General features: G+C 38.9%; 1 protein-coding gene across 1 annotated transcript in view; it reads right to left on the reverse strand.

Annotated features, from left to right (window-relative positions):
- The window catches only part of LOC109987349 (astrotactin-2), a 309,847-nt gene that overhangs the window by 147,593 nt on the left and 138,261 nt on the right, over nt 1–23,993 (reverse strand). The window contains exons 5-7 of the mRNA XM_065965428.1: nt 11,035–11,142; nt 6,556–6,702; nt 1,632–1,799 (exon numbers count right to left, since the gene is read on the reverse strand). Of these exons, the coding sequence (XP_065821500.1) occupies nt 1,632–1,799; nt 6,556–6,702; nt 11,035–11,142 (423 nt within the window). The remainder of the gene's footprint in view (nt 1–1,631; nt 1,800–6,555; nt 6,703–11,034; nt 11,143–23,993) is intronic.

The raw sequence follows: 23,993 nt of genomic DNA on the forward strand, positions 1-23,993 counted from the left end.
CTTGTATTAGATGGCAGCTGGATCAGGAGGAAGATTTCATGAGTGAGTGTTTATTACATGGCTATAGTGACTTCCCCTTTGGCTTCTATTCAAAATAATCAAATCGTGATTTTTTAGCATTTCATCACTATCCCGTCCCTGCCATTCTTCTTCGTCACATGTGTCAGATAGATGTAAAGAAGTTTTGTAAGGCTCCTGCAAGGATGTTCTTTAACAGATCAGGGCCATTAAGAAATATTAATGAAGGTAGCCTTAGAGACGTCCTTTATTCCTCATTCTTGTTATTGCCATCCCTAAAAATGTCAACATAAAAGAGGCTATAATGACATTCTTTCTTCTAATAACTACATACTCAGCTTGGCTTCAGAAATGTTTTTTGTACTAGCCTTTAAATCATATTTTTAAATAAGGTTAAAACTTTATGTTGAATCTATGTTTAGATTTAACTTATATATATTTTATGCCTGATAATAAATCTTTACCTTTCTGCAACATGAAGTAAGACATTCTCTATTAATGTCTTTGTCTAATTCTTACCTATGGCTGACAAGGTGTAAATGATATATGGAGCTTTTATGACCTATATAATGTATCGTCCCATTTCACCACAAGGACTTAAATAGAAAAGGCACGTGATGGGTTAATCAGTCAAGCTCACTGACAGTCATGGAAGTGTGAGGACCTTTCCATTTTGTCCCCTATGTTACATTATGCACCTTTTTTAGCTGCTGAATTTGCTACAAACTTTTTTTAAAAGGTACACATGTTACTAGTTTTGTTGTTTTTATTTTTTATTTTGTCATGGCATTACAATGCAATGTACACTTAGAAACAGGAAATAGTATTTTTAGGGAGCTTATAAATCTGTTGAGTAACCAATTTTGGTGGACATGAGCCCAGAATAAACACAAGATGTCTACTATGAGAAATGTGAATGGGCGCGGTCAAACTGCTGATTGGCGTCCAAAACAAAATTTCAAAATACAGCCCAAGAAATATGACGTTTTATAGACATATCTATCATGTCTAGACCTGCAAAAAAGCCTCATTTCTTAAATCCAATAGGAGGTCTGCCATTTTTGTTTGTTTGTTAAATAATTTGTCAAACCAGACATTCCCGGGGATCCCACTTGGAAATCACTTCTCATATGGGGTGAATCTAGTCCACTGCAAATATTGTGTACAGCTCAAAGAGATGAAACAATATTAAACTTGTCTATAAAATTCAAAGGGCATGGCAGGTCATCAAATTTTGATGCCAAGTTAACCTTGTGTAACATGTTTCAATTGGTTATTTAAGAATTGACACTGTGTGCTTTCACTTTGCAAAGCTGTTTCGACCATTCTGTGTCTGATATGAGACATCAAAGCTGCAGCTGTGCAACATCCCGACATTCACCACATCTTAACCAGCTCTGCATCCTGACTTTCACCAAACCCCAACATGCAGCTCATCCCAACATTCAGCAAACCACGACTTTCTTCACATCCTCTAAATTTGAGGGCCCTTTCAATGCTGCTTCAGCTTCGATGATGATGATTTTTTCCCCCTCAAAAATCCCCCAAAATCAGTGAAATTACACTTTTTCTCCTGGAACTTGACTCGTTGGTGTGTGCATGCATCTACTGACCTGTATCCTGGTCACAGATCTGCTCACATGGTTCAGTAGCCCTCTGGCCGCAGTAGTCCTGGACCCACTGTGTAGACGAGTTGGTTTGATAGTAGAGGGTTAGCTTGGCTGGATTAAGCCAGTTAGAAACATCCAGAAAGCTGCCCATGCTCACCACAAAACTACTTCCTGAAAAAAAAACAAGACACAACAGAAGATTTCTTAGCTTGTAAAGAAACTCCAAAAACAAGAAAAATGCAAGAAAAAGCTTGATTGTTGGTATTGTTAACAGCTCCTAGTTCTGACTGTATTACAAAACCCATTGGAATGTAGCTTATTCTTTTGTTTTCACTGTAATTTCAATTCCCCTCCTGACCAGGCTGAATTTAAATGAGAAAATTAAGACCTATAATGTGTATATTGATGAGATTTCCTTGGTAATTGCAGTAGAGGGGCTCAAGGAGTTTCACAAGTCAATCAGTAAATGCTCTGCTCATTGACGCTGACTTACCTTCCTTTTCTTACTGCTCCCAGGCCAATCGTTAACGTCTGATCACTGAACAAGATTATCCCTAATTGATGCCAATGACTTTTACTTCCAAATGGAGCCGAGAGGAGATTGGGCTTCAGCTCTCTGGTGAGCACAAAGATTCTTACAGCTTTATTGTGAGTTTAGTGCTGGATGTGGGAGGTAAATTTGGGGAAGTGTTTGCAGTAAGTAACAGTGTCTGGAATAAGAAACTCCCTATAACAAGGCTTCCTGGTCGAGCTTGCTTGAGTTTGCTTCACAGAACTGAATGATGTCTCGCTAATACTGCCCAAAGGTGAGGAATTTAATCAATAATTCAGAAGATTTTTTAAAACCTCATGAAAGCACTAAGTTTTTCTGCTTTTGAAAAAAGAAGCATGCGGTAAACGCCAAAAAGACTAAATTACACACATGGTTTTACAGGAAAGGCTCCCTAAAGCATCTCCGGGGTCAGTCTGACCAAAAGGTGAGCGTAACATGGCCTGTTCCTGCAACACTGCAGTTAAGTGGCAGCAGCCTCTCATTTGGTGAGAGAGAGGGGAGAATAACGGCTTCATCTCACACAGACAGTGATTATGGGTGGGTAGCTCTCAGACCTGTGAAGAAAAGCCCCTCCTGAGCAGTAAGAACATGGCTGAGTGCTGGCAATTGAACGGTGCATATAGTGGGAACTATCTGTACTGTTCTAGCATGTTTGTGTCATGGGGACAAGATAATAAAAGAAAATGTGCCTATCAGACGGTGATTTCTTCATTTAAACAAGTGCAACACTTAGCTCATAAAAGAATGAGCCCTTAATACCCACTAACAAATCATGTTAAATATTAAAGAATACCTAACTACATATTAGTTTGTGCTGTTCCACCTGTCTACCACTACCCATAAAAGCTCTGACTGATGCCTGAACTTGTCTGCTCCTCTGCCTCCAGTCACTCCGTACACCCCCAGTATACACAGAGCCCTTTATAAAGGCTCACTTTATAAAGGCTCACTTTATGTCTGTCAGATCCCACGTGTTGTCTTGCAGGAACGCTGGAAAGTCATTGTCCTTTTGCCTGCTGCCTGTTCTTGTCCTGACCTTACTTATATTTATACATGGCTTGCAGTTTGCATTTGCTTTGTTTGTTTATCTGTTGGATTTGTTTGTTTGTTTGCTCTGACTACCTGCCAGCTGCCGACTGTACGCCTGCCAGACCAATGGCTTAAGCCGACTTTTTATCACATCTGCTCTGCCTCAGGTGTCTGCTTTTCTCAGTCCAATTACAGTAGGCACAAGTTTGCAGAGTGAAAAAAAACAAAAACATAAAGGAGAAAGGTCTGTTTTCAGCTCCGTCAAGGTGCTTCACTTCAGGTTCACATTTTACATCTTTTTACGAACTAAATAAAAGTCAATTAAATTAGCTGGAACTCAAAACATCAGAACAAATTGGAATGTGCGCGATCAGTACGCGATCAAGGTTGTCAACCTCGCTAGTCGGCATTAGAAAATGTCAGTCAGTAAAACAAATTACTAATATTTCTATAAATGCAGGCTTGCAATGGAGGTTAAATGTTGAGTCTAAGCTGTAATGCAGCAGCCCGATACTAGCTTGGGCTGTAGCTCCATTAAAAGGCTACTGCCATACTGCTCTAATGCCTGGATGTAAACCAGCAAAGTGGACTGATGGCATCTGCAAGGAGGACAAAAGGCTAATGTTGCTAGCACTGCTAACGTATGCTGCACTCGGGAAAACAATTTGACATTTTTTATCTGCAGATGCAGTGATTTTTTTTGTGTTAAATGAATTGTGCTAAATATGGCCTTTTCTTTGTTTTTCCTACCTTGAGACTAGTTGACCAGTCTGAATTCACATTGGCATCTAACCGACAGTGAAATGAGTCGCCTATAGGAACATCCCTAGTTTGGAAAGAGCTGTACTTGTAGCGAGGTTGCAGTGTTAAGTTTCACTTCAAGATGGTCGAAAAGGTAAGGTCATAGAGTTGTCAAGACTAGGAAAAAAAAAAGATAATGTTGGTGAATATTGAGAATAACGGAATATTTCATGGAAGTCCAATCAATAGTGTTTGCTTTATCAGAATATGAGAACTAAACATTAGGGCAGGGGTCAGCTAAAGGAGCATCCAACACTCTGGAAAGCAGTTTTCGTGTGTGTTGAAGTGGAATTCTGCCACAATGGTAGTAGGAGGACAAAGATCAAGAGGTCACCAAAATCATAAATGTAAAGCTAAATATTGTTTTAGGATTATATATACCAGTTTGAATTTCCAAGAATGCAAAGTTGCAGTTGTAGAGATCTCTTGCAATGAACTTCTCTGTGTCAAAGAGGGACAAACAAACTTTTGGTATTTTGTTCAGAACCACTCGTTTATCCAAGTAGATTCACCAAACTCTCTGAACTGTACATACTAGTCATACAAAAACCTGTTTCAGCCTAATTGATGCCAGCTGTTCATAAGAAGGTTTGCATTTTCTTTATTTTATTTTTACATGTTTTTTTTTGCCCTCCTGTGAAATCTGCAGATTATTTATACGTGACTCATGCAACAAGTCTGGACCACTCATCATTTTTGTTCACATGAGAAAATACTGAGTAAAAAATCTTTTTGGGTCCATCTGGTAGAAGGGAAACCGTCATCATTTCCAAAAAATATATTTCAATGCAATACAAAGCAAAATCCATAACTACTTTGATGTTCAACAAAATACAAAGTGAGGGTGTTCAGCTTAGACATAGTGAAGCGGTATACTACAGAAGCTTGAGTTTTGTGTACTTTACTATTTTTATTGTGTGTCCAGGTGCACACAAATGTTGGATGGATGTGTGGGCGAACTAGAAAACGAGGTCCCAGCAGCAAGAGCACCTGATTGACTGATATGTGAATGCTGAGCTTTCAGAGATGTGGCGATCATCAGTTAAATTGCCTCAGCTTTTCACTCCTGCTTACTTCACTTTATTCCTTTCACATTTTCCAAAGTGTGCTCTTCTGCCTCACTGCAAAGTTTAGACTGTGGAATATGGACAATACAGAGACCTAATTGTATGGGAAGCTAATTTATATCACGTCTTCGTCTTTAGAAGAAAATGCCAAGTGATTTTTGACCTTCATAGCTTTAGTCTCACTTTTGTGGACTCCAAGTCCAGTTTTAGTCCATAAAAATGCCTTACATTTTAGTAATTACTTGAGTCAGCACACAAACTTTATGCCCCCCTTGCAGACATCAGTGCCCCAGTTGGGCCACCCCACTCAAAAAAGTCTGGACACGCCCCTGCATGGAGACGGTGAGAACAAGTATCCATGGCACAATTGCAGATAAGTGATCATAACTTTGGTTGTCCATCCCGAACAAAGCCAAAGTTTTCATCTGGTCATATGGATTTCACCATGTTTTCATTGTCACTATGTATACCATCTAAGTTGTCATCTCAAAATGTATCGTTCACATTTACACTGAAAGAAAAAACACTCCAAACCTCAAAGGGAATTTAAACAAAAAAAGTGCGGCTCAGTTATTATTCCCATTTTTTGTACGCTGTCACAACTATTAAGTAGGCACATTGAAAGCTGCTAGTGCAAAACCAGAGCCAAAAACAAATAATGTTTAATCCTCACTGCTCTTCATCACTCTGATGGCTCCAAGTGTCATTCAGCTGTTTGTTGAGATTATTGTACATTTTTTTCCATTGGGGACCCTTATTGTGTTGTCTTTATTTTCCCGATTTTCTACACATTTTTTTAGCTCTGACACACAATCTAATTTTATTTATTTTTCCTTAATGTGCATCTTGTGTACTTTATCAGTTGTGCAGAGGGGGCTTTTACTTTGAAAGGTGCTGAAATTGAAAACCACAAATCACAATTCAGGGCGTGGAAGTGTTACTGCGAGACATCTGTGAATAGAAACTGAGAACGCATGAGGAGCTGTCACTGCTTAACTCGCTCTCCTTCACAACAGCAAAATATGCAAAGTTAAATATGGCTTTCACTGTGCGCAACTAACCAACACTGTATTGCTGCTTTTGAAGGACAACCGTATTCAATCATGGCTTGAAAATACAGACAAACAAAGGCCTGTAATGACGGAGTATTGCCATAATAATAACATGCTCCACAAGCTACATCCATTCATTGTCTAACACAAAGACAAATATTGCCCCAGGCTGAGGAAGGTAGTATTGGATGCAATTCTACAATTCCTTTGGTGTAATATAAAACTTTCTTCCGTAAGTTTCATTCTGATTTATTTTCAGTTACCAGCCTCTTCTCCTTGCCGGCAGAATATCTCTCCTATTAAGAAATAAAAGCTTGAGGAAAAACTTGAGGCAATGAAGAAAAGCGACTAAACTGATTTTGTTTTGTCCTCACAGGCTTTTAGTTAAATATTCCGCCATGGTCTAATGAATGTGTTGCACTTACCGTCTGCGACAAAATGCTCCGGCACGTGGAGGGTGACCTTGACGGTGAGAGGGCAGGAATCCTGCGTGGCATAGACAATGGCAGTGACACATGTGCTGATGGTGATCAACGTCAGGGTGACCTTATTCAGAGGACTGTGTGGGTGCCCTAAAGGTGGAGAAAGAGAGAGAGAGAAAACAAAAGGTAAAGTGGAGCAGCTTGACAGGAGCCTTTTTTGTTTTAATAACTGCATTTGATCTACATTTCCCACTTTTGCACAGGCGCAGGAGGACACAACAAAATCTAAATCCTCCACTTAAGGCCTATACCTTTTTGAAAGTGCAGCCTTTAAGCCCTCTTAAATCCTTCAAACGGCAGATAATTGAACTTCTGATTTATGAATCTAACCCAGGTTCAAGTTGTGCCCGAGTGAGTAAAATATGACTTAGAATGCCTGTGCTCCTGCAGAACAGCCCAGATTAATTTGCCAGGGTGATATATGATCTTATTGCCACTGACAGGGTTATAGATTAGTTGTTTTGGTTGCCCTTTGGCTCTGTCGGGGGCTCCCATTTCCAAGCCAGAATATAGAGAATGAAATTAGCCGCTTAACCTCTGTCTAGTGGCATTTATCATGGGAGAGAAGTCGGGGCGTGTTTGAAAGGAGGTTTACCAGGGTGTAATATGGGGAAACGTAGTGATAGTGTTGGTTTAGAAATATTGTTTGAACTCAAATTTTACAGTTTGAAATGAATCGGCCCCGTGGAACCTCTGGAAAATGTAGTCCTGTTTTTGTTCTGACCTGGAAAAGACACCATACATCACAATGTCTTGGTATCTGCAGGCTTCTGATTCTATTTTTTTCTTGGAAGAGTGCTGCACAGTATTCAGCCTGCACCATCACTATCATCTCACTATGGAGGAAGCTGTTGGGAAACTCAATATAGTAGACCCATTCTTGTTTCGCTGCTCCTGTCCTTTAAAACAATAAAGGCTGAGCATTAATTTAGTTCAGAATGTGCAAATATGTTTCAGTTGAATGGAGAAATGTGCAAACCTTTTTGTATTGCAAATTGGGGAACATAATGATAATAGGAGATTGTTTTAGCCTAGAAAATACAATAAAGTAAGTTTCATTGTGATAAATAAGACTCAATTTACTTAAAGGAGCTCTATTATGGTGATCCATATTTAAAAACATACATATAATGTTACGATGTCCATTAAACCTCGGCCAAGTTTATTTAAACACAAGATATTTAGAGTTGTTGGCGTAATCCTTGGAAAGGGTTTCCTGCTGCTTTGGATGAGACGTTACAAGAACTTGGACGTTTTTGGGTGCCTTAACACCTTAACCGTTTGGTCCGTTTCAAACGAACCCTGGTGTGGCCCAAAGATCTGAACTCTGGGCCAGTTGAAAACGGGGGTCTCGATTAGTTTCCAAGTGCGGCAGAATTCGGTTCGCCGTAAAATGCAGTGCATTGTGGGTTGACCTTGGCTGTCTGTAAACGATGTTGAACAAGATTGCTGAGCATGGCTAACATTTGGATTGCTAACAACACCAGCCTTCGGTCCTCCTTCCAGGTTAATGTCCACATCCTGTTCTTAGTGTGGTTACTTATTGCTCCGGCCGATACGCCAGTTTAACCTGACACAGCCTACATATAACTTTATCTCCATTTTATAGATCAAAGTATTGACCGGAGGTACAGTGGTGGGTGGCTGCGGTACACAACATTTGACAGGTTTTGGTGTGCGCTTGACAAAGTGCCAAGGTGCAAGCTAACAAAACCAAATGAAAAATGCAACAACTTCACCCCTGAATCCACCAGACTTCATATGTAAAAGCGACCAAAGAGCAAAGCATTGAGGACATGCCCAGCTCTTTCAAGGACACGGCCAACCCGGAAGCTCACTTAAATATCCCTGTTACTGCAGACATGGCAGGTAAATGGGAGGAAACTGGGCATGTTTGGGACAGGGGCCTTAAAGAGACAGCAGCTGAAATGTTTCAGGTAGAAGCTGAAATGAGGAATTTCACTGACGTCTGTATCAGATACATAAGGAGGTTTTTCAGGTTTTTTAAAAGTGAGTATACTAGATCTCCTTTAAATGCATAAACGCATCCTCATTTATTAATCTATTTATGTGTCTTTTGCCTTATCGATGTATTTTTGATTAAAAGTTAGGGAGCAGTTTAATACAGCTCAAGGTCAAAACCAAGAAGTCAAATTCAGGACAGAGGACCCACCCGCTCTGAGTCACATATCACAGAATTGGGAAGCGAAAGGAACAACAGCTATCTACAGCAAAAGTGGCAGAGCAGCTAATCCCCTTTGGGGCTCGGGTGGTGTCACTGGGCTTGTGAAGGGGTCCCTCAATTACAGTAAAAGCCCACTGAGTAGACAAGAGCATGTACACTCACGATTGCAAACACTTTATGGCTGCAAACCAAACAGGCAGTCCGTGCGGGAATACACACAGAAACACTCCCAGCAAGGCATGTCGACGAAAAAACATCAACGAGAGTAAAGTTAAAATGTCCACCTTCATTTATTTCTCTCTACACATCTTTTAGAGAGAGCTACCCATTTTTTACACGGGCTGTAACTTTAACACAGATCACGCCTATGGGTTTTATGTCTCTCCCAGTCATGAGCTCATGACTGGGAGAGACAGGGAGTGCTTTATCAATAAAGTCTCAGTGAGAGCTGACAGTTCAGACAAGGTCCCTTCAGCTGTTTTTGTTTGTGAACAGTCAACCATTTTCTGTGATGAGTTGCTTTTTCTAAACACTCTTACCTTGCGGACATCATTCAGTTTGACAGTGGTTGAAGACTCTAAGGTCAGTCAGAGAGAGCCTCTTGTTTTCATAAACCAAGGCTTATGATCAATATCACCATTCTACAAGGAGCCTGTATAAAAGGTGGTAAACCAATAAACAACCAACCACCTTTGTATGCTCTAAAGATCCCATACAACAGAAAAGTTATTGTGATGAGGCGCCCCCTGTGGACAAAGTGATAAATCGTATATCTCTGTTGATTTTGGCAAGTACGTTCTTAAGTAATCTTTTATTTTCAGTACAAAAATCTCAGCCAACTTTATTTAAACAGCTCAATGTATCGCTCCTCAATAATCTTTTCTTAGGAAAACAATCATGGAAAATAATCCTGTTCCGGCAGCAGGGTGCTGTTTACAGTTTTAACGGACACCTACCCCCGCGGCAAGCATTACAGGCATCAAATTAGAAATAATCAATCTTGTCGCTGATTGTTTTGTTTGCTTTAATAGGTCATAAAGAGGCATCAATAATAATTACAATCTGTTTCATAAACAAGAAAAAAACACCTCCCAGGAGCTTTAATTTCAATAGCAACTAATCCCTCTAAGCAAGTAATTTATTTTTGATACTATATACGTGTCCAGTAAATCTAAAGAGCTAAAAATAAATACACATGATGAATAGAGCATAAGTTGGTAGGAAATTACTCGTGTTTTTACACTACAAATTGGTTGAAGTTTTGGTTTTGTGGTTTCTACAACAATTAATTGATAGTATTTTGGTTTTCTAGCTTTCCAAATTCAACTTCCTCTTTACGTTGATTGTCTTGCTTTTCTAGGTCATAAAAAAGCACTTTGAAGTATATTTAATAGCCAACCAAAAATGATTTACGGGCACTTGAAGGACATTTTCTTCCAAACGTTGCCTCTAAAGTATACTTTACAGAGACCAAACACAAGGGAACAAGAGGTGGGAGGATGCAGTTCTAATTCTTAAACCGAAAAGGATGAGACATTTATGATCTGTAATAGTAATTGTAAGAAGATTAATATGTGAAGCATGACTTGTTCTCCTCCTCTGACAAAGTATTGTATTAGTGTAGGCATTGGACATAACAGGGACACATTGATTTCCATTATTTTTCAATCACTTTGTGAACTCCCAAGTGGACGGCCACATACTAATTCTCTATTTCAAATTTCTCATCTTGGTCACACACTCACTCACACACAAATACAAAATCCACATACAGCCCTCAATATCACATATCACAGTGTGGTACAAGAGGCTGAAATCTTGCTTCCTATCACGGTAACATGACACATCTTTGCTCATCACTGAGCCCTCCATTTACATCGGCTCATGTATCTGTTTTGAGTGTCATTGAGCTGTGCCATTGAGATCACTTTAAACCCCATCGGGAATGTGCACGACTCCTTCTTACTTCCAGCTATGCTTACAATTCCAAAGATGTCTTGCTTCATTTCACTTAGCTATAGGTTGCCCCTCTATTATTCTCCATCATATTCAACCAGTGAATGGCTTGAATTCATTTGCTTTCTAAATGTTTTGTTGTATTTCCTTCCATCTTGACTTTATTGCCTTCTCAGCCAGCATGCAGGGGATAAGTGGGTTGCCCCCTGTGAAGCTTAATATCTTTCAAATGTAGTGCATTTATAACCATACGAAGGACGAACACCTGCGTTCCCTCTCACCTTTGCTGCGCCTTCTTCCTCTGTGCTGCTCTGTGTAAAACTTCATTTGGCCGTCATCTTCAGGCTCCGACCCTGATTCTCCTTGAGGACCAAACACACCTCCAGTTACTGGCAATGGGAAGATAAGAGAGAATATGTAAGAAGAAACACGGCAGGAACCAATAAATCAATGGTTAAAGTTAGTTCCAGATCAAAACATTCTGAATGAAAAGATGGCAAGTGTAAGTTTTTCATGCAATCAATACTTCAAAACTCTGGAGAAGACTGCATGAAAGCAAACACGTTCTATAAAATTTGCCAGAACAGAATAAAGAAGACGGTAAAAAAGTTGTTGAGCAGAATTATTAGTATGTACAACAAAATGGCCTTAACTATCAGTACAAGTGCAATTCAAATCAGTTAGGGTTCAAAGAGTTCATTAAATTCACGCTACATTGATGGGCAGGGCACTGAGCTCAACAAAGAAAATAAAACTCAACCAAGAGTTTGGGCATTGGTTCTTCATGAGTTGATTATTGCTCATTTTAGGAAATCTGATCTCTGAATTAAAAATTACATAAACTGCATATTTTTACGTGTGTTATGTGTGTAAATAAGTAACATTTGTCCTCAAATGCTATATAAAGCCTGATTAAATTACAAAGCCAGTTGGTTGTTTGCAGTATTGAATTCTTTTACATGTCAAACTCTTGCATCCATTCCAATTTTTCCAATTGAATCCTGCTCTGTCTTCTTTTATTCCCACTTTTCCCATTTCCAGTGAGGTTCTCCAGGGGCCAATTGAATGGCTTTTTACAATACTTAACTTAGTTCTGATATTTCACCCGATTTAAATCATATACAATTTTCCGTCTCTGCCAATATGCTGAAGATACTCTGCTTTATGTTTCAGTAATAAAATAGAATAGAATAGAATTACTTTATTGATCCCAAACTGGGAAAATTGTGGCCTTACAGCAGCAGGTTGCCCAAACACACAATAAGAGCAAATTTAAACACAACATAATATTAAGTACAAAGTAAATAAGCAATAAAAATATCAAAACTAAGAATGGGAATATATACAACCATGATTTAACTTAGCATTACTAGTCTTAAATATGAAAGATTAAATATAAATGTGCAAAAACAGAGTTGTAAATGGACAGTATTGACATAGGGAGCAGTCCAGAGCTGTGCAATCAGTGATACATAAGTTTAAGTGCAGGAGTGTAGACATATTATCAGCAGAAACTATTCAATATAACGGCGAGTAGACAGACAAATTAAGTGAACTTGAGTGCAGGGATAATTTGTAAATTTAACATGCGCAGAACAGATTACAGTAAGGAGACAGATATTATCATGATGACAGCTCAATGTTCGCAAGAGGTGAGCTGTTGTACAGAGTTATGGCCTTCGGTAAGAATGATTTCCTGTATCTGTCCTTGTGACAGCGGAGTTGGATCAGTCTGTTGGAGAAGCTGCTCCGCTGTTTCTCCAGTAGGGTGTGCAGAGGGTGCTCAGGATTATCCATAATGGATAACAATTTGTTCAGAGTCCTCCTCTCTGCAGCCTGTCACAGAGCAGGCCTGCTTTTAAAAAAATCAAAATAAAACATGGCATTTACCTTGGCATGGTATTTTTGTCTCTTTTCCCAATGCTAATGACTAGCAATGATTACGTCTCAGAAACGTGGGTTTGAATTAAAAGAATGCAAAGCTAAGGGTAAAAATAGTGACCATATCTTCATTAACCAACCCATTGTCTCTCTCTCTACCCTTTCAAAGTAAGTGTTGTGCACCTCTGAGTGTGGTTATATTTAGCCTCCATTTGGAAAGTAATGTTTTCCACTTTTCTTCACCCTTTCCCTTTTTTGCCTCACGTGTCCACCAGTGTTGTTAATTCGTCGATCATCACCAAATCTCTGGAGCTCAGCTTACTAATCAAATTGGGTCCCATTCCCAGAGGGACGTGAATGTGTGCCTGTGTGTGTTCACTTCCATGCTTTAGTCAGAGTGAGGACGAGAGAGCAAGGCAGTGAAAGTTAAGAGGCTTTGTCTGTGCTGCCTTGCCACTGCAACATCAAAACACACATCCCTGCTGGCTGCACAGGGTCTGCCTCAAAGTGATAATTGCCAGGGATTTGAAAAGTGTTAAGCCACTGATGGATAAATAAGTAATCTGAAATAACCAAACAAGTGTTGATGACATTGCACTTAATTCAAAACTTGATATAAAAGAAAAATGTTTCCAAGGGACATTCTGCTAAATATGTATATTAGTCTTAATTCTCCTAACACATTTTTTTTCACGTTAAATGAGGTTGTTAGGCTAAATCACAGCCAGAAAGTGTCTTCATGCTAATACATTGCATCTCATTTCCTCATGGTTGTACACATATTTTGCTTGTATAATCCCAAGGATCACAGTGATTACACTTCCTAATCTCCCGGAGTGGAAAGGGGATATTGGACAGAAGGAAAATCAATGCTTTTCTCTTGGCAATGAAGGAGCCCCTAAGAAGAAATGGTTTAGTTGTTGACAGCAAATTAAAACAAAGAACATTTCCAATTGGGAAGGTGAGTCAATACTCATACAAATGACGTGTTAGGACAGTTGGTAATGGCGGGGACAAAGCAAATGGTTGACTCCCACAGGAATGACTATGTGGCTTCAAGTGAAAGGGTCGTGATAATTCTGACTTTCAGTTTCTGTCTGTTCTGGTATATAGTAATTAAAATGCATTGAAATTTAGACACAATGGGGATTCATGGAATATATATATTTTTTTGCACATTTGTTGATGATTTGTCTCGTAATAAGTCATTGCAGACCAAAAAACAACTTATTTCTACAGTTTATTCACAGCATTCAGATCATTTATTTTAGCAGTGTCCGGTGACCTTGACTGACACCCACCTCGGAATCGGTTTCTGCTCTTAATAATTACTACTTATTAACTATCAGTCTCGTCAATTAGCGTCTTGTTTACTTGTGTAGGTCATATAGAGGCATCAGTAGTGATTTCAGTCTGTTTAAAAACCATCTAAAAACTCCTCACTGGAACTTTAATACAGCCTGGTAGAAACATCTTAAGGGGGTACATGAGGACGCTCCATCAGCCTGTTTTTATTCATCGTGTAATCGATTCTTTTATTCTGCACTTCATTCCTTTCTTATTAAAAGAATTTTATTGCCAACCATGGAGCAACATATTTCCTCTTCCTTGTTCACTGGACACAGCCATAATTCCTGAGCAAATGCCTAGCATTGCAAGTAAAATCCCCCCCACCCCACCCCTTTTACTCACTTCATAAACATTATGTCATGAAAATCGGCCTGCACCATAAAGATTTTAGACATGATTAAAAGTTCTATTAAGCCCGTGTAAAATTGCCCACGGAAAGCTGTAGTCATTCTTTTGGTCGGCTGCACTTAAACAGGTTGAGAGAGTCGAGAGCTGGATTTGGAGTGCGAGACTCTGGCGGTATTTGGAGAGTGGCGCCAAGGCAATGTGGTGTAAAATTGGTTCTGAATTTATGCATCGTGTTAGAACATGCCCAGAGAGGTGACAGATGGAGGCAGAGACAGACTGAGAATGAGAGACAGAAACTGAAAGTCGAGGTAATATATATATATATATAAAAAAAAAAAAAACAGAAAAGAAGAACAACAAATTCACAGATCAGCCTGAAAACATTCACATGGCTGGAAAAAAAAGGTGTTACTTTTAACATCTCTATAGAAACGGTTTTAATTTTTGAAGCACAGTTACACATTACTTTGCCAACATGTTCTCATGGAGGTGCTATTTATACAATAACTGTAAAAATCAAGAGTTTTGGTTCATGTTCAAACTTTCTCCATGAGATATTTTTCTTCTTCGTAAGCTCACTTTCATTTCACTCAGAATTTCTTTTCACATTTTGCCGTTCCCTTTTGCAATGACTGAATATTGTGTGGCTCAATCTTTATCTCACCAATAAATGCATCATTCAAAGGTTGTTTTTTTTTTCCTTCTCTCAGGGCCTCCAATCAGTAATTACCGTCAGTGTTTTCAGCCTTCGGTGCAAAGAGGTGCTTTAGGTCTAATCTTAGAATTCCAGATATCTCCATCTCTGCTTTGAATGCTACATTAAAATAAAGACTACCAAAAACCCGAAGTGTTCTGAGTGCTGTCTTTACATTTGATTTGGACCTTGAAAGACTTTCACAGTGGGAATAAGTGCCTCCGATTAACAGGCAAACGTGTCAAACTGTGAGAGTAATTCAAACGTTCTTTCTGAAGATCAATGTCGGACCGATCTTACAGTGCCAGGTTCCAAAAATAAACTGTTTCATTATTTACTTCTGATTGATTCATAAATGTTACATGCAGCAATATGTCAGGTTTGGGTATATGTTAAAATGAGGTTTGTATATAAATATGATCGGTGCTTTATTCTCTAACTTATTTTAGTGTGCGTAACTTTAATTTGCTCATCTTACTTCCTTTCCATTTTCAATTGAGACCCCCCCCCATGGTGATACATTGTTGTCAATATGTATAAACTTTCTATTAAAGGAAGGGTTGGTAATTTCCTCCAGATAAACTTTTTCAGATGTTGGTTAAAATTGTCTTTAGGTCCTTACAGAAATTAATAACTCATGTTCTCTGAAAAAGGAACGAAGAAAATCCATCATCTGTAGCAGTTGTAAGCCTGTAAAAAACTTTGACCAATGTCTGCCACCAGGTACTAATTTGAAGAACCAATCAGATGCCTCCATGTCTCCCTGCTCGTTCTCTACCCCTTGCGTGCACTAGCCCACACTCAAAGCTGATGACAGAGTTTATTATACTGAGTTTGTCGTTGGCCGTTGTTAGTAGTAAAACAATCAGGTTTTTTTTTTTACATGTATTACGATAAAGTTTAGTGTTTCCTTACGACTGAATGAGGGAATGCTACTTTCAAAATCATGCTAGTTTTGAAAAATTACCGACCCTGCCTTTAATCTTTGGCTCAGAACTTAAGATACACAGGAAAAAGGAAAACTTTCACAAACTTTTTTTTTTTTTTTTCTGAGATGTGACGCCTGTTTTTTTTTTTTTTTTTTTTTTGGATGCTTGTGCCTTCTTTTCAACACAGTCACCCTTAGCAACAACAGCTGCATTTCCAAAAGAGCCCACTGTCATCAGAGGTTGAACTCAGGTGAACAAAGGACTATGATGTAACCCGATTTTCAACCGTGAAAGTTATAAATAAAATCTTTCACAGACTGGTAGTGACTGAGAAGAGGGAAGGGTGTTCTGTCATATGATTCCTGAGGTGTTGATTCAATTAAAATTGGGATTATATTTTCAGTTTGGCAACCAACGCGGCCGACTTATTTTTGGATATGTTCATCAACCCTAACCCCTTAAAAGCCCCTCCATGAAATGAGGACAGGCTGAAATGTCCTCACTTTGCAAGGACATCCTCCACTCTGAAAGTCTCAAGTATAAACACTGTACCACTGAAACAGAATGTTAATACACTCTGCAGATGCACGCCATGTCAGTACCATTTACACTCTCGACCTGACTTAACACACATGAAAGCGCAGCACAAATTAGCCTTCCATTAAATCTGCACTTTCAACCTGCATCGAATTAGGGTCTGATTTGCCAAGGCACGAGCTAATTGCACGGATCAGTAACTCACACGACCTTCTATATTCTTTGTTGTGATGCTGTAAGAGAAGTCCACGTTTACAAAGCACTGAATTCATCTCGAGCTTTTCAAGGTTTGATAATCGGTGCGGCTGAGATGAACTCATGGTCAAAAAAGACAGACACTGCCTTAAATGTTAAAATATTTATTAAGGGAGAGTGACAGCCCCAGTGCATTAGTAGCTCAGTGAACATCAAAATCAATTTCAATTTGAAAAACTACACAGCCACATATCTTTTAATGTTCTATGTGAGCATATTTTCTTTTTAAGAGCCTGACCGATTCATCAATATTAGCATATTCAGTGACTATTGGTATCGGCTCTTTAATTGCAGATATGCGCCGATATTACTAAATTTATTCACCAGTCAAACAGCATTTTAATTTGAGTTTCATATTACACTAGCAGTTCTATTTCACCAGCAGAGTATGCTGTATGGATTTCAAGATTTGGGGGCAGCTGTGGCTCAGGTGGTAGAGTCGGTCGTCTCTAAACTGGAGGGTTAGGGGTTCAATCCCCAGCTCCTGCAGCCACATGTCCGATGTGTCCCTGGACAAGACACTTAACCCCAAGTTTCATCAGCGGCGTACAAATCTGCATGAATGGGATTAGTTTGGGATTAGCCACTTAACATAGCAACCACTGCCATCAGTGTTTTAATGGGTGTGAATGTGTAGGTGTGACATGTCAGAAGACTAGTAAAGTGCTATACAAGCTCAAGTCCAATTACCATTAACAATATATCTTGGTCTGGTAATATTTCTCAGTGCAGCTCCTTTGCACATTTTGCTGTTATGTTTTCACCTGTCTGCGCACTCATCGCCAACTTTCTTTCATATCACCTATGCAGTTTGGCCCTACAAGGAAGTTGTAGGGCCAAACTTCCACTTCCAAAGCTGAGGTGCAGTTAAAGCTGATCCTGTGGTTTTATGTCCTAAACTTTTATTATGACTTAACACACATTTTTGCTCATCCCACCCAAAATAATGTATTTTAAATCCACAGGGCACTGAAAAACTGAGCATCCTTTTTTGTATATATTGTATTAATGTGCATATTACAATGTGTTTCATCCGTATTTGGATTATTTGGATATAAACATTGGGACTCTCCTGGAGCCCACTGAGGGTCTGACTCACTCAGCTATCTGAAATTTGTTGCGCATGCGTTTTTTTCTTATTTTACGAACACCTTCATTTAATGCAAAGTCTTCACATACAGAATGATTGAAAAACTTTGCAGCCTTTAAGACTTTCTGACTCAGGCCCCATGTCCATGTTGTCATTTTGTTCCTTCATTAGTAGCAAAGGAACCGAGTATTTGCATCAAGCTAAAGCCAGAGTAAAAAAAAAAGTCATTTGCATGATCTCTCCTTTAAATACATTCACAGAAAGGGTAGAGTAACATTTCACTGATCACACAAAAGAAAAGGTGTGTTGACAGATGCTGTGTGAGTGTATTTGATCCATGACAGGTGAATTGTGCTCCCAGGCTAGGGCTCAGGTTTGATAAATAGCACACAGAAGAATACGTCTCAAACAAGGTGAAATAGTCTTTGGAAAACTGGCCCTAGGTATTTTCTATTTCACCGCTTCACCACATTTCCTCCTCTTTCAGTCTATTTTCTTTGTCTTTATCTTCCTTTTTTTTTTTACTCCCGCAGCGGTAATGCCTTCAAAACTGAGACCCATAAAACATCAACTCCCAGAACGCCGAGGCTAAACTGCAGCATGTCAGTGCTACAAATTTCAATTACCAGAGCATACCCATCTCATTTTTACAGTCCCTCTTTCACAATCCTGAAGTCCTTTGGATAATTTCAGAGTCCTTATGGTCTATTTTCACTTTCCCATACCCCCTCCTTTCCAATTCCATCTGTTTTCCTACAGAACAATGCTACTCAGGCGAATCCCCCCCCCCCAATAAACATCTCATGTATCTACAGTTTCCTCTTTAATGTAATTAAGTGTTCTTCAATCTACACCTCACAGTTTGTCAAACTGAAAAAGTGATACATAATTCATTACAAACTCCTCTCAGTCTCCCAGTCTGACTTTTTGATTTCAGCAAAGCAAAGGGACCTGCTGGCATCATTAACATTCTTCTCACCGATGACAACAGAAAATGTTTCCGTGCATAAATGCACATTTCTGTCAGACTGGAAAATCACACTTTACTTCAATGTTTTCAATGTTGGGCAGGAATCAAATGACAAACACAGACAGAAAGGAATGTATATCAGGAGGTTTACTGGGCCAGGAACAAAACGTTGAAGTAATGGAGGAATGTAAATTCTAATACAAAGATAATTGAGAAGATTTTAAAAACAATGACATTAAAATTGTACGATCGCACAGCTTTTTGGTTCACCATTGTCCTATAAGCACACAATCAGTTAAAAAAAAGCACATAGATACTCTTAAATACAGAATATAAGTCACACACTTTGTGATACTGACTGTTGTTGCCATGTGGATTTTGCAAGTTTGCTAGCTAAAGGTACAGTACTCTCTCAGCCTACAGTAATTTGGTTAGTAGTGAAGTATGGACAGACAGCCTGTGACTTATGGACCTATAGTAGTGCTGCTCATCTCTACTGGCCTCTTTAATTGAGCAAGTTTTTGAAACAAACAAGCCCATGAGGTTTATTTACTTAACTGCCTGAGTTACCTCAATTTTCTATAAATTCATGATTATGACCTAATGAGAGATACAAAGCTGTTCAATTTCAGGGTCGCGTGTAGTGGGTGATGGTGGCAGCTACACTTGCTGTCATGACGACGGGCGTATATTGGTTGCACAATTATATAGAACACAGCCGACTTTTTAGATGAAAAAAAAGGATTGGAAGTGCATCTTCAGCACCGGATTTTACCTTAATTGGCCAAAGTAAAGATATCTTAAACATCTGAGAAATGATTAAAGCCAGTTGGTGTTTTTAACAAAATGTAAAATTGTGTGTGTAAGACACACTTGTAAAAACTTTATCTATCTCAAGCTTTACCACCGACATGCACCTTGATGGCAAGTGCAGCCACCATCATCACCCAGTGCATGTGACTTAGCTCCTGGGTTGGGTAATGGATAACAAAGGGTCAGAGACAGTTCATGTTAGATGGAGCACATACACTAGAAGAGATAATAAAAAAAAATGTAAAAGAAACCAAAGCTGTGCAGTGGAAAAGGAAAAGGAAAATTTGAAAAGTGCTATGATGATAATAAAAACAAACAAACGTCTGTCTGCTGAAATAATACACTTACAAATATGTTGAGGATATCAGAAATATCCACAGGGGAGAGGGAAGAGTATGAAGTAGACTTTTTTTTTTTTTTTTTAACTCAATTCCTGTAATGAGAAAAACTAATGGTTATAGAAAAGTAGGGAGATGAGGAGATGAGTTCAATTTGAATGGTAAAAGCTAATCATCTCCAGTATAAGAAGAGAACACTTCAAACACTGGTAGAAATTATGATATACTATTTCACACAACGGCACCAGAAATAAGCAGCTCTCACCATCAAACCTTGTGAACTTCTCTTCTCCTTTGGTGTACTTTTATAAAAGCAGTGATTGCATTAGACTCTTTACCCTTCAGATTGCCATGAATTTTGTCCCACGTTGCGAGCATAGCAACTGGTTCCTTAAAGTAAGCCTTTCAAATTTGAAGACTTTTTGAGAAGAGATATTTACGTTGTTTTGGGAGCCTATTGGTGTGTAATTCTTGTTTTCGGTGAAGGTATACCAAAACAAATATCTCCAGTGTTTCCCCTACCATTATATTAGGGGGGCGGCCCGCCCCCCCAACGGCACCCCTCGCCCCCCTTGATGGTCAAGTTCATTTTATTTTCTATATAGCGCCAGATCACAACAGAAGTCATAAGGATACCTTTCCTATAGAACAGGTCTATACCTCGTCCTTTTATTAAACAAACTTAACAGCCTCATGCAACTACACAATAATAAAAAGTCTGTAAGAAGCATCAGAAAATAAAGTAGTCGACTTAGTTGACTTCGGACTTTTCTGGGCATGTCTCTCTCTCTGCCGTTACTCAGGGGATGCGCTGTTAGCATGCTGCGTTCAGGGGTGCTCAGACAATGAGAGACGCATTCAGGTACGCTCAGAAACGGCAGTAGCAGGAACAACTCGCAACTTACAGATATATTTTTTGGATCAAAAATAATTGATCATTTCAAAATTATTATTTTTTTAACGTGGTTCTCTTACTGGTTCAAGCTGAATAGCCCTGTTGTATGCCAATATTTCAATAAAAAATAACACACACCACTGTAGCCAATCGGAATTGAGCAGCCGCTATGAGTAACAATCAGGGCTAATGTTGATTAAAGGCTCAGTTTCTGCCTGAACGCCATGCCAATCAATGTACTCAACAGAAAACAAAATACAAGCTAAATTTATTTACAGATGAATAACAAGCCAAACAAACATACATTCAGTATACACAGCAGGTGAATTACTGCCCGGCTGGGCGCTGGTTGTTAAGTAGTGCCAGAGTGTATGGCAGTGCAAGGAAGGCTGAAATTAATAGTGTATGGATTGAACAATAAATTATAAATTGGGGTTAGCTTCAGAACACAACCATGGAGTTGAGCTGCCAGGACACAAAGTCCTCAGACATCCTTCAGCTGGCTGAGGAGATGTTTGGCTGCACAGGGCCCTGAATGCACATAGCCAATCAAAAGGCAGCTGTATGGCTTATTATGTACAATACAGTAAACTGTATTACAGTAAATGGTTCATTCAGGTTGGCAGAAAAACGTAATTTCCAATTGTGGTTATCCAAACTGCAAAACTATATACATACTGTAGATCAAGACTTTTTTAAATGAAAGGGACAAAGACAGTTTTTCTTGAAAACCATGGTATAATTATTAAGTCTTCCCCATAAATGAAAAGCCACTGAAACAGTTGATATAACCTCAGGTATGCTTGCATTTTGTCGGTTGAACACATTTTTTTTAGCTACATCATTGTACACAAAACTTTGGTGATGGTGTAACAAAACGGCAGGCCTCATAATTTATAAGGTTTTCACCCGGAGACAAATTTCCAAATTTTTCTCTATTGGGCCCCAAAAAATAAACAAAGTAATTAAAACCAATGTAAACACCAAACTCAAATTCAAGTCAAAGGCGACTGATGTTGGAGCCTCAAAGGCTGTCAGGACGGTCTACCAGCAAGCAAGATGCAGCTAGCTTATTAGTAGGTGCTTAGCTTGTTTTAAGGTAAGAATTCCATCAGTATTCAACTTCCAAAAGGTTATTAAGTGTAAAAAGAGTATGAGTACCTTAATCTGTATATTATTAGTATAGCATGCTCACTGCATCTTAATCTGTATATTATAATCCTAAAAACACACTTATTTTGTAGCATTACTTATTTATAGCATTTATTTATATTTATTGCATCCCATTAATCCAGCCATCCAGATTTACCTAATAATTCACTTTTTTTGTCTACATCTGTAAATTTTGCAATTACTGTACATAGCACAGACTCTTGCACTTTCTGCTTATTTGCACTTCTGGTGAGATGCCAAACCTCATTTCGTTACTCTATACTTGTATATGTGTAATGACAATAAAGTTGAATCTCATCTCATCTCATCTCAAGGTGTAATAATTGTGAGAGGAATTTTTACAGATGAGGGTGAATAATACTGTTAGTGTGAAGACAGTGTTTTGTGTGACAGGTGGCTTTTACATTACGGTGTGTTATGTTTATAATTACTGTCTGTGCCTGAGTTTGCACTCTCATTTAATTCATGCAAATGTGTGCATGTGACTCAAACTGCTTTCACACAACTCCAATATGACCTCGCTGACTTTTGAAACTGTCTGAGCAAGACGAACTGCTTTGACTTGTGGCTGTTCAACTTCAAGCTAAATGTCAGCCCGTATTTGTAAACTGCACTGTATATGCTTTTGTATGTGCATATTCACCCTGTGTGTGTGTGTGTGTGTGTGTGTGTGTGTGTGTGTGTGTGTGTGTGTGTGTGTGTGTGTGTGTGTGTGTGTGTGTGTGTGTGTGTGTGTGTGTGTGTCTGAATACATACATCTTTGACAATGTGTTTGTGAGTAAATTAAGCTGACAGCAACACCAGTCCCCACATGGCTCAGCAACTGGTAATCACATTAAGGCACAGCTGCATTCGGCAGTCAGGCTTTCTGACACCGGAAAGTTAAATATTTTCAACTCGAAGCCAACACAAAGTGACGTCTACATCTTCATACAGGAGTGAGAGTATGTAAATTTGTCATTTATAATGCACTGACAGCATCTGAGAGCCTGTAAGAGCAAATTTGGGAAGTCGTATTCATTCACTTGTATCTCTGGAACACTTGATTAAAAATGTATGTCAATGGATTTGAATACCAGTTTGCAAATTAACTGCATCCTCTAATATTCTAACTGCAGGCAACTGTGTGGAAATGTCATTACGTGTAATTTCTGTGCCCTCTGGACAGGACAATGTTTCATATTAGCCAATTGGTTTGCTTTTTTCAAAGACATCATAATTAATTGAGTTGCTTTCATATCCGGTTAAAACACCTCAAAGTTTGTGTGAAATTTTGATCATGATTTTATGTTTACTATGTATTCAAATTTTACAAATGAAATCTCGCTCAAAGTTATAATGTAATAGTTGCAGTAGTGGATTCATCACCAGGTATTTTCATAATTAATAAATTAGACAAAGCAAGCAAATCAAAATGAACCTTTTTTTTTTTTTTTTTTTTTTTTAGTTGTGGACAAACATATTGAAGGATGGCATTTTGTGTTGTGAACTATTCCTCAATTCAGGGGTAATATCCTTCGAAGTTGACCGAGCTGAACTGGTCCGATACAATCTAGTCTACGGAGGATTTCCTGTTTGTGTCTCCAGTTGTTCCCTCCCTTACCGTTCCCCCCTTAGTGCTGCTCCAGTCGCCTATGGCAACCCCGACAGCTGCATCAGAACAAACAAACATAACCATCGTCACTGCATGAAAGCCCCTTGTTATAGATAGACTTAAGTGTGTTAATTGGCTCTGCCTCGCAGAATAATTATTGTTTTAATACATTTTACAACCTAGGATTGCTTGGGTTGTGCTTTGCCAAAGTCTGTTGTTGGGTCGCTGGGCCTTCAAGATAAACATGTGTTTCTCTAGTCAGTCTGTCTGATGGCGATTAAGCGGCAGGTTGCTTTCTTTCCCCTAAATAAGTTGTGTGTCACTGTCAGAGTCTCAAGAACATGGTCAGGGTTTTATGGCCCCATCCATTCTT

The sequence above is a fragment of the Labrus bergylta genome, chromosome 17 (assembly GCF_963930695.1).
Source record: "Labrus bergylta chromosome 17, fLabBer1.1, whole genome shotgun sequence".
In the NCBI taxonomy this organism is placed as follows: Eukaryota; Metazoa; Chordata; class Actinopteri; order Labriformes; family Labridae; genus Labrus; species Labrus bergylta.